At 31.4% G+C, this 11,329-nt stretch overlaps 2 protein-coding genes across 5 annotated transcripts; both read left to right on the top strand.

Moving 5' to 3' along the window:
- On the top strand, positions 1–4,313 carry LOC114398058 (glutamine synthetase cytosolic isozyme 2-like). Of its 2 annotated transcripts, XM_028360188.1 has the most exons (12): positions 12–194; positions 633–672; positions 1,266–1,369; positions 1,558–1,606; positions 1,717–1,823; positions 1,931–2,018; positions 2,302–2,430; positions 2,587–2,661; positions 2,780–2,833; positions 3,073–3,110; positions 3,206–3,365; positions 3,885–4,313. In XM_028360188.1, the coding sequence occupies exons 1-12, from the start codon at positions 121–123 to the stop codon at positions 4,035–4,037; spliced, it is 1,071 nt and encodes a 356-aa protein (XP_028215989.1). In that variant the 5' UTR covers positions 12–120; the 3' UTR covers positions 4,038–4,313. The 2 variants fall into 2 exon arrangements, with proteins under 2 accessions (XP_028215997.1, XP_028215989.1); XM_028360196.1 differs by lacking the exon at positions 3,206–3,365 and having other exon boundaries at positions 1–194; positions 3,945–4,005.
- A 3,682-nt stretch (positions 4,314–7,995) lies between these two features.
- Positions 7,996–10,043, top strand: LOC114398047. Of its 3 annotated transcripts, none has more exons than XR_003663492.1 (6): positions 7,996–8,073; positions 8,303–8,651; positions 8,769–8,875; positions 8,994–9,065; positions 9,389–9,780; positions 9,879–10,043. XR_003663492.1 is itself a non-coding variant. In XM_028360173.1 (5 exons), the coding sequence occupies exons 2-5, from the start codon at positions 8,646–8,648 to the stop codon at positions 9,504–9,506; spliced, it is 303 nt and encodes a 100-aa protein (XP_028215974.1). In that variant the 5' UTR covers positions 7,996–8,073; positions 8,303–8,645; the 3' UTR covers positions 9,507–10,043. The 3 variants fall into 3 exon arrangements, 1 of the variants encoding a protein (XP_028215974.1); XR_003663493.1 differs by lacking the exon at positions 7,996–8,073 and having other exon boundaries at positions 8,307–8,406; positions 8,580–8,651; XM_028360173.1 differs by having other exon boundaries at positions 9,389–10,043.
- The last annotated feature ends 1,286 nt before the right edge of the window (positions 10,044–11,329 follow it).

Here is an 11,329-nt window from a genome sequence, read left to right as displayed (position 1 = left end):
ATAACACTATAAATCCCACGCAACAACAACCTTATATCGAAGCAGTGGAACAAAGCAAGGAAGAGAAAGAAATTTGTTTCTCTCTAAAGAGTCTCCGCTGAACTTTTTGGTTTCTTGAAGATGTCGTTACTCTCCGATCTTATCAACCTTAACCTCTCCGACATCACCGATAAGGTGATCGCCGAGTACATATGGTTAGTGTCTCTGTCCCCCTTCGTTTTTTCCTCTGTTTCCCCTGCACGTGAAAACAAGCATTGCAAATGTGGCATGCATCTATCTGTTCCAATGTGCATGGATATATGTAATATGTGAGATGGAGCGATTCTATCAATGGGTCTGTTTTATTTTTGTTCATCTTCTGTTTGATCGATCGCAGTGCTCTCTTTATCTTATAGTCTCTGTACTACTCTGTTTCCCCTGTTTTTCTGTTTTTAGCTTGTGTTGTGTTTGTTTGTTTTTCATTCACTGAAGAGTCCAATGTGCATTTTGATTTTTGACTCCACGTTAGCATTAACTCCTTGCTCTGCTTCATGTCTAATTCAACTACATGATGACCTATTTGCTAACTTATTTTTCAATTGTTTTCTCCACACTTAATCAGCACTTACATATTTTTATTTTCATTATGATAGGGTTGGTGGATCTGGCATGGATATGAGGAGCAAAGCAAGGGTAATTTACTTCACCTTTTTGTAACCAAAAGTAAATCATGAAAATTGCATTTATTTTTTTGGAATTTTTAAACAGTTTGATTGTTTTATTATTGAAAATATCTGTTTAGTTTCAAGAAATTTTTCAATGGTGTAACCGAGCCAGCTTCATTCAGACTAGGTCTCTATAGAATTCTAAAAAAAACAATATTTTTTTATGAAATGATTCTCGCATAAAACACGCTAATATCTGTTTTTCCTCAAATTTCGTTTTATATTTCCCCAAATTTTTAATTAACATTAGTGCTTTTTGTGCGTTTTACATTAAGTTCTATACAACAGCAAAATTTTCAAGTTATTTTAAACTGTAGAACTTAGTTATGATTTACAAATCATAAGAAAACTATTTGCAAATATACCAAAAAAAAAAAAGATATGAGATTGATTTAGGTGTGATAGAAAAAGAAAAGGGAAATATGTTGCAAGTTTAAATTGTTAACAAAAATTGACTATATTAACAATTAATATTGGTCGATACAAAAATATACTATATTTATTTCAGCTTCATTTATTTGGCTGGTAACTAATGCAAATATAAAATGATTTTGGATATAGACTCTCTCGGGACTGGTTAATGACCCTTCCAAGCTTCCCAAGTGGAACTATGATGGTTCCAGCACTGGTCAAGCTCCTGGACAAGATAGTGAAGTGATCTTATAGTAAGCTTCTTTTTCTTTTTTCCTTTTATTTTCTTTTGGTACAATAAGCCTCTTTTTCTAATCCCATTTGATAATTTCTTCTTAATATACACTTTTAAGTCATGTTTCATTTTCGGGTAAATTTGTACAGTTACATATTTTTCCAAAATTTTCTTATTAATGTTGTGTATCTTAATCAAATACAACAGTCCACAAGCAATTTTTCGGGATCCATTCAGGAGGGGTAACAATATCCTGGTATGTTTCCTCTTGTTTACTATTTTATTTGTAATTAGTACATCTTTATTCAGTTAAACTTGTTTCCATGGTGTAGTCATTTCATATCTTTCAATTGTAATTTATTTCAGGTTATGTGTGATGCTTACACTCCTGCTGGGGAACCCATTCCTACCAACAAGAGAAATAAAGCTGCAAAGATATTCAGTAATCCGGATGTTGCTGCTGAAGAACCCTGGTATGGTTTCTATAGTTGCTTGCTTGCAATTTCTTATGACCTTTTTCTTATGCTATGGTTTTCTTCCTTTTTCCTCAACTAAAAGTTACTGTGTGATTTTCAAACAGGTATGGTCTTGAGCAGGAATATACATTATTGCAGAAAGATGTCCAATGGCCTCTTGGATGGCCTCTTGGTGGGTTTCCTGGGCCCCAGGTGATTTTTTTCTCCTTCAATCTTTTTCTTCTTTTTATATATATTTCTTCAAATTTTAAATTATTAAGCCTTTAATTAATAATGTATACATTTTATTGACGACATATATATTTCTTTTTATGAAAGGTTATTAACTTTTCCAACTAGTTAAAACTTATTAGTCTTTTTATTTTTATGGCTGACTCGTAAGTGTTGTGACTTATATGCAATTCAATTTTTTGTGTTTTATAATTGACTTATTGTTTTACATGTATTGTATATTTTTTTTGTCCATGCTCAACAGGGACCATACTATTGTGGAACTGGTGCTAACAAGGCTTTTGGGCGTGATATTGTTGACTCACATTACAAAGCATGTATTTATGCGGGAATTAACATAAGTGGAATCAATGGAGAAGTGATGCCCGGTCAGGTAACTTGAAAGTTGAAATATGTGTCATAAACTCATAATCTTCGTATTCATCATTCTCTACCCTTATATTTTATATATTTTTTTTCTTCCCTATAATATATTGCTGTTTTTAATTTTAACTCTTTTTTATTTCAATCCATTCTACATGATGTGTAGTGGGAATTCCAAGTTGGTCCATCGGTTGGCATCTCTGCTGCTGACGAGTTGTGGGTTGCTCGTTACATTTTGGAGGTACTTAGCACATTCACTCACCATCAATTTTTTCTTTTTCTTTTTAGAGGACTAGGTTTTTCTTTTTTTCTTCTCTTTTTGAAACCATTGCAGCTAATATCTTTGTTTGTGTTAACAGAGGATCACCGAGATTGCTGGAGTGGTGCTTTCCTTTGACCCTAAACCAATTCAGGTGAATAATCTCATACTCATCCCGTTTTAAAAAAAAATCTCCTAACTTTTATCCCTTTGTGGCACGCAAGAATTAAGGATATGTTGATTCTATATATTATAATATAATAAAAAAATGGTTAAAATTAAATTTAAGTAAATTAACATTGCGTTATACTGTTTTTATGTGTATGATTCAATTATTGAATTTGGTGTGATGAAATTGACTGGTGTCATTTTGGTTATGTTCTTACAAATCAGGGTGATTGGAATGGTGCTGGTGCTCACACAAATTACAGGTAATTGTGATTACTTAAATAATGGGTTAGTTAGTAATTAACAATTTAACATAACATAATGTCACTTTGCTTTGATGCTTGACTTAATGTTGCAGTACCAAGTTGATGAGAAACGATGGTGGCTATGAAATCATCAAAAAAGCAATTGCTAAGTTGGAAAAGAGGCACAAAGAGCACATTGCTGCTTACGGAGAAGGCAATGAACGTCGTTTGACCGGACGACACGAGACGGCTGACATGAACACCTTTTTATGGGTAAGTAACAAAATAATACTATCTCCGCTATTTTTTTTTATAAAAAATAAGTTATAATATATTTTATATTATAACTCCTTTCTTATAAATAATAACAAAAGTAAAAGTAATATCAAGGAAACATATTTATTAAATTTATAAAAGTAATATATGATTTTTTTATAAGTTTTTAAGCTAATGAATAAAGTTTTATTTTATAGTAATTTATTTAATAGGTGTTAAATTAATCTTTTACTAAAATAGGCATAAAAACAAAATATTGATCTTGAAAAGATAAGAAATGTATTGATAATGTAAGATTTTTTTTTAATGATAAGGATAAGATGTTTATATATCATCATTTAATCACATACAATTGTACATGATAAGTTTGTTACCTTAAATATCATATTAAAATTGATTTTTAATTGATTAATAATGTAAAAAAATAAATATTGTGATAGTATGTATCGATTAAACTCTTAATTTTATGGTTGTGAATAAGCTTAGTTGATATTATTGATATATGTGTGCGTGCAGGGTGTTGCAAACCGTGGTGCTTCTATTAGGGTAGGGAGAGACACTGAAAAGGCAGGGAAGGGATACTTTGAAGATAGGAGGCCTGCCTCTAACATGGACCCTTATGTGGTCACTTCCATGATTGCTGAGACAACTATTCTTTGGAAACCATAAGCAACGTCAAAACAATCACATGGTGCCTTCCGCATAGCATTGTTGTTTAGATGGTCAATTTGTTTTTCTATGTTTTTGTGTGCATTCTAGTTGTGACTACCTCGCCTGTTGTTAGGTATTGTTTGTTGGTGGTACTCATGATTACCAAGCGAGGAATTGTTGTTTCATTTTCTTAATGTACGTTTTAAGTGTTCCAATAATGTGTAATGGCCCTCAAGTATTGTTATTTGCTGCGAATTTATATTGTGAAGCATCTCATGATTTCTCTTTGAGCAATCAAGTTCTTATTAACTGTACATGCCTTATGGGTATGGGAACGGTTTGTCCAGACCGCAAATAAATAGTTCGTACACTTTAATACCCAATTTTGGGTAGATTGGGAGAGGGAGGAATGAGATAATAAGAAGAATAAAATAAAAAAGTAAATGAGTATTTCAAATAAAACTGCACGTCCATGCAATTCAAATTCATCAACTTATAAGCTTTTACACATAAATTATTTTTGTTATAGTTGAATGGTCCAAAACCCAAATGATAAGAAATTGAAATTTAGATGACAAGAGAAAAAAAAATTAACATAATAACATTTTCATTTCAAAATGAACATCCCATAATAACATAAGAGTTAATAACATTTTCATTTCAAATTAGTTAAAAACAAATTATATTTAGGCATAAGGTAGTTGACTAACAAAACACTTAGACACTACATAAACCGATAAACTCTAACATATATAGTAGTCATGAGAGGATTAAGAAAACACCGAAAAACTAAATAAACTGATAAACTCTAACATATATAGTAGTCAAAATAAAACACACTACAGTACTAATTGTTATGCTGGTGAACAACTACAATCATGTAGTAATGACACCCAAAAACCCCGTTATACACAATCTCGGACTCAAATACTCCAAACAGCATGAAGATAATGACACTAAGTCGAAAAATTTTGATGGTGGCAGAAGTGGGTGGGATGGCAGCATGGGGGGAATGATCCATGCTCCATCAGCATCATGAAGAACACCTCACATCCTGCATTACATCCCCATTTTTTATGGTGCCATCTACATTGAATTAAACACATTCACCCCATCTTGCATTACATCCTGCATTATATTTGAAATGTTGACACTAGAAGATTGTCCTCCATTGAACTTCCGTCTAAAGGCCTCCACCACCACAGACGGTGTTTTTTATGTTAAAAGATAAATTAAATGTTTTTTATGATTTTATATATTGATAGTAAAAGTTTAAAAGCACTTAATTATATAAATTTAAATAGTAATTTTGTAATCGGTAAAAAATAAGATTTGAAAAATTATATTAAATTATTAATCTTTAAATATACTAGCCTAAGAGCTTGAAACGTTTAGCTATGGTTCTTCTGATGCTATCTTATTTTCAATTAATGTCATATTTTAAAAATTTGTACAGAAAATACAGATTTGTTTCCCTCTATTTAATATACAATTTTTTTTAAAAACAAAAATAAATTAAAATAAGATAAAAAATTTATAATTCAAAAAAAATTATTTCCATATTTACAAATTCTTCAAAATGAACTTTTATTTCATATAAGAAAGGCACGCTATATATGTTGCGTAGGTGCCTGTAATCCTATCGAGCACCGAATAAAAAAGGGATGACACATAATCCCGTAACTCCCAACCAAAGTCATACCCTTCTAACTTTCCTCTCAAATGAAATCTTTCTCCAAAACTTCACCCTCAACTCAAGTCACTACACTGTTGCATTCAGACCGCGGGTAGCAGTTCGTGTACTGCTGCAAAAGCAAGAAAAGTTTTCATTAATTTCTTGATTTTGTAAGTTGAGTGTCACTTTTTTTTTATCCGTAAATATTACTCGTTAATAATTAATTTTTGTTAGTTGAGTTTCATTTGTGATAACTACATTTGTGGTGATAAGTGATAACATAGCTTGCATAAATATTGTTTTCTAGCCTTGCTCCTTGTTTATGGTTGTTTAATTTGTCTTATGTGCAATAAATTATTACACTCATGCATGCAGTGATTAGCATCTTGTCTGGGTTAATTTAATTATTAATTCTTGGATCACTTGATTTTTTTGCTGTGTTAACTACTGAACTGTGAAGAGCTGTGTGACATTTTCTTTTTGAAAGACGGAAACTACAATAGGGCTAGTGTGTTGGACTCAAAAGTCTGGACCTTAATTACGTGAAAACAAGAATAAATATATGGTACCTTTGTAGAGATAAAAATCATTTCCTATTTTTGTCATGTAAACATTGCACGTTATTATCCTGATTAATTATATTATTCGGGTGTTACACCTTCTGTGTTATTTATTCGCATCTTCATTAAGAAAATAATTTTGTTATTAAAAGGAAACAACCTTGTCAAGGTAAAAATATAATAAATAAAAATTCATAAAACTTCCTTTGTTTAAAAAATAATAAATCTTGTTTTAAATGATAAAATATTAAAAAATGAAAATAAAAAGATGTGTAAAAATACTTTTTTTAGAAAAATACTTTATATTTATGAACAAATTCTATTAAAATCAAACATAAATTTTCTCATTTCCTGAGAATAAACATGCACGTGTAAACACTTCTCAAAAGTCATGTATGATTCCTGGTATAGCTGAAAAATTGCTCCCCTGCCAAAGCCTCACTCACAGCGACAAGTCACTTATATAATTCTATTATTTTTCAAAATTGTGGTAATATTTGTAAATTTTCTTCTAGTAATCCAGAGATTTTACTATAAAACCCACACAACAACCTTGCATGGAATCAGTGGAACCAAAGAAAGAAAGGAAGAGAAAGAGAAAATCTCACTCTGAAGTGTCTCCACTAAAAGTTTTGATTTCTTGAAGATGTCGTTACTCTCCGATCTTATCAGCCTTAATCTCTCCGACACCACCGAGAAGGTGATTGCCGAGTACATATGGTTAGTGTCTCCCTTTCATTTTTTCACCACTCACTCAGATCACATCCTCTATATATTTCCCATGCACCTATAAACATGCATTCTAATATGACATGCTTATATCAATTCCTATGTTTTTTTTTTTTTTTTGTCATGAGCCATATAACATAGGTATCTTCTAACTCATTAAATTAAATACTAATTCAATTTCTGATACATGATTGCTGTTGACTCAAATTTTTTTTTTACAATGAGAATCAAACACACACATATGAATGCAACAAAATTTTACACTAATGTGTCAATGCTTTGGATTTTTTTTTCTTTTTATTTTAAGTGAAAGTGAAAGTGAAAGTGTTTGCCTCCTTATTGTATTTTATTTTGTTTGTTTTCTCAATGAATGTACTTGAATAATATTGTTTTAGTTTTATTTGTATGTTAACCATAAATCTAACAGTGTTTCCTACTTTCCTCTGCTAGAATGCAAGTCAGTTTTATGTTCATATATGTGAAAAAAGTCTCTATGAGTAAATGCTATTATGAATGAGATTTAATTTTTTTCTGAAATGTTTGGGAAAATATTAGTTTTTCCATGGTTTAAATGGTTGGCCATTATTTTTAATATACTCGAAGAGGCTTTCTTTGCTTGTTTGTTTGCATTCGGGTCTCACATGTTGCAGTTAGACGCAACTTTAGTCCAGAATAGTTTTATGTTTTTAGCTTGTGTATGGTTTTTTTACAAAATTTTCCGTGACTGCGATTTTGATAGCAAATTCACGGTTTTTTTTGCTGTGTTCGCAACTGTAATACTACCATGATCGTGGTTGTTTTTACCACATTTTCCTGCAGTTTTCCCCGATATTAAGCAACGCGATGAAGTCGCAACTGCAATTTCAAATCTTGCTTAGTACAAACACTAATGCAGATATTGACCTCACATTAACATTTACTACTTGTCATTGTCATGCTTCTCTTTCTCATCTAATTCAACTACCTTGCTTATTTTCTAACTTGTTCTAGCTTCCATTGCTTTCCGTAGGCTTAATCAACACTCACTCCCTTTTATTTTCATTATGATAGGGTCGGGGGATCTGGCATAGACATGAGGAGTAAAGCAAGGGTAATTTACTTCTTTTTGTAACCAAAAGTAAAAGAAGAAAATAACATTTTCTTTTAAAATTTATAAACAACTTCACTGTTTAGAAATTATTAAAAGATCTATATAATTTGAAGAAGTTTTCAATTGAGTACCTGATCCAACTTAGAAAAGTGCAAGAAAAGTATGCATTAATTTCAACTTTTTTATTTGGCTGGTAACTAATGCAAATAGAAAATGATTTTGGATATAGACTCTCTCAGGACCGGTTAATGACCCTTCCAAGCTTCCCAAATGGAACTATGATGGTTCCAGCACTGGTCAATCTCCTGGAGTTGACAGTGAAGTGATCTTATTGTAAGCCTCTTTTTCATTTATTTTTTTGGGTACAGAAAGCCTCTTTTCCTAATCCCATCTGACCATATATCTTCTTAGTACACACTTCTAAATCTTGTATCATTTTCTGGTAAATTTGGCCCATCACATATTTAGGATTGGTTCTTTTCCAAACTTCTCTTATTAAAATGTAGTGAATCTTAATCAAATACAACAGTCCACAAGCAGCTTTCAAGGATCCATTCAGGAGGGGTAAAAATATGCTGGTATGTTTCTTTCTTCTTTACTATTTTTATTTTATATGTGATCAATACACCTTTCTTCAGTTAAACTTGTTTCAAAGGTGTAAAAATCTCATGTCTTATAATAGCAATTGGTTGCAGGTTATGTGTGATGCTTACACTGCTGCTGGGGAACCCATTCCTACCAACAAGAGACATAATGCTGCAAAGATATTCAGTTATCCTGATGTTGTTGCTGAAGAACCCTGGTATGGTATCTATTGTTGCTTCCTTGTAGTTTCTAATGACCTTTTGCTATGATTTTCTACTTTTTCCTCAAGTAAAAATGTCACTTTATGACCTCCAAATAAGTATGGCATTGAGCAGGAATACACCTTGTTGCAGAAAGATGTGCAATGGCCACTTGGATGGCCTATTGGTGGTTTTCCTGGGCCCCAGGTGAAAATTCGTTATCTTCAATCATTAAAATGGAACATTTGGTGTCTAATGTAAATCACCCTAGTGTTTAATTTTTTTTGGTATGGCATTCATTAAATAATTCAGTTCACTTACAAATTATTGTGTTCTCAATCATGTAGACATTTTAGTGACGATGTAATTTCTCTTACGAAAGGTTACTAACTTTTTGAACCAATTGAACTTATTAGTCTTTTTGTGGCTGACTCGTCGGTCTTGTGACATACTATGCTAATTCACTTTGTTATGTTTTGTTATTGACTTATTGTTACATGTGTTGTATATTTTTTTCCCTTGCTCAACAGGGTCCATACTATTGTGGTATTGATGCTAACAAGGATTTCGGACGTGACATTGTTGACTCTCATTTCAAAGCCTGTCTTCATGCGGACATTAACATTACTGGAATTAATGCAGAAGTGATGCCTGGTCAGGTAATTTGAAAAATAATTTTCATATTCATCATTCTTCAGCCTTATGGTATCAAGACAATGTTGAGTACTAGACACAAGGTCAGTCATAAAACTTAATGCTGATATATTATTGTATCCTGCCATTACTCAATATGTTTTTACTTTAATTCTGACTCCTTTTAATTCAATCCATTCTTGATAATGTGTTGTGGGAGTTCCAAGTTGGTCCATCGGTTGGCATCTCTGCGTGTGACGACTTGTGGGTTGCTCGCAACATTTTGGAGGTTGTTAGGACATGACTACTCTCACTGTCAACCTCAGTCTCACCATCAAATTCTTTCTTTTATAAATATTCAGCTAATATCTCTATTTATGTTAACAGAGGATTACTGAGATTGCCGGGGTAGTGCTTTCCGTTGATCCTCAACCGATTAAGGTGGATAATTCCACTCATCCGGTTTCAATTTTTTTTTCACCTGACTTTGTTCCTGATTGGCATTCAAAAATTGAGGGCACATTTGATTCTTTATATATACACACTCCAAACACATGGTTAAAATTAAATTTAAGTAAAATAATCTTGGAACGTTTATGAATTTGGTGTGATGATATTGATTCATGTCATTTTGGTTGATTTGTTACACTAGGTTGATTGGAATTGTCACTCTAATCTTCCTCTATTATAGTTTTGGTCCCTATACTCATAAAGTTTAGTTTTTAGTGTCGTAACTTTATTTATTTTAAACAGTTGTTACTAAATTGAAATTATACAGGTTTAAAACATGATATAATTTGGCTTTAGTCCTATTTGGAAAACAAAGTGAACATTAAAAAAATCCTTTCTAAGATAATTTTTTTCAAAACCGTCTTAAAAACTCTACTTTCTAAGATAGTTTTCTAAAAATCGTCTTCAAATTCTCAATTTTTTATATTTTTAAATAAAAATATATATTCTAAGATGCTTGTTAAGAAAATTGATTTGAATCTAAAATTCTAAAACGGTTTAAAAACCATCGTGGAAAGTGTTGACTTTCCATGACAGTGATTTTAAAGATGGTTCAAAATCATGAAAAGGATAAAAAAAATCATTTTTGAAAGTTTTTTTTTAGTAATGTTATCACGTCCTTTGTCATCGGTTTATTAAAAACTGATGCAATGAAAAAGATAATATGTAGCATAGTTATAATTTTGTTTTTTAGGGTTTCTACATCGACAAGAGTTGATAATGTGTCTTTTTAAAATTTTCTTCTTGAAAATATTGTAAAATATAAAAAGAAAAACTAGAGAAAAAATTTAATAAAAATTATAAAGATTTTTTTACCCTAGACCCTTTGCTACAAAAATCACGTAGAAAACACTTTTCTACTAAGTTGTTCACCATCACCATTAATGAGTTATTTGATCCTTTTCACACATGAAAATTTGTTCTAATATATAATTAAAAAGCATTATCCTTCAAAAAATTGAATGCAAACAAAAAATTGAATGCAAGGTTTGAAATCGGGACAAAACCATGCATTTATGTGATATCTTTGTCAAAGTGAGAAATAAGGAGAGCACACAAATATTTGAAGTGATGGAAAGAGCAATGTAGAGAAGAATAATGTAAGCATATATGTGCTTTACAAAAATAGAATTTTATTAATAACTTCAGGTGCTACATGTTCATGACCTAGTTGTATATTGGTTTTAAACGGGTAGTTGAATGTGTACAAAAGTACATATGACTATACTAATATTAGGAGGATCAAAGTGGCATTAAGAACCCCAGCACCATCTCATCAAATAAAGCAAGAGGAGGGAAAATCCAATGACACAACTGACAACAATAAA

Source organism: Glycine soja, chromosome 2 (assembly GCF_004193775.1).
Source record: "Glycine soja cultivar W05 chromosome 2, ASM419377v2, whole genome shotgun sequence".
Taxonomy (NCBI): Eukaryota; Viridiplantae; Streptophyta; class Magnoliopsida; order Fabales; family Fabaceae; genus Glycine; species Glycine soja.
Note: the sequence above shows the minus strand (reverse complement) of the source record. Positions and strands in the feature narration are given on the sequence as shown.

Coding starts and splice junctions, on each gene's coding strand:
- LOC114398058 (XM_028360188.1), top strand. CDS start 121: ATGTCGTTACTCTCCGATCTTATCAACCTTAACCTCTCCGACATCACC. Junction 195..632: donor GTGATCGCCGAGTACATATG/GTTAGTGTCTCT, acceptor TCATTATGATAG/GGTTGGTGGATCTGGCATGG. Junction 2,834..3,072: donor TTGACCCTAAACCAATTCAG/GTGAATAATCTC, acceptor CTTACAAATCAG/GGTGATTGGAATGGTGCTGG.
- LOC114398047 (XM_028360173.1), top strand. Junction 8,876..8,993: donor GTTGTTGCTGAAGAACCCTG/GTATGGTATCTA, acceptor GGCATTGAGCAG/GAATACACCTTGTTGCAGAA. Junction 9,066..9,388: donor GTGGTTTTCCTGGGCCCCAG/GTGAAAATTCGT, acceptor CTTGCTCAACAG/GGTCCATACTATTGTGGTAT.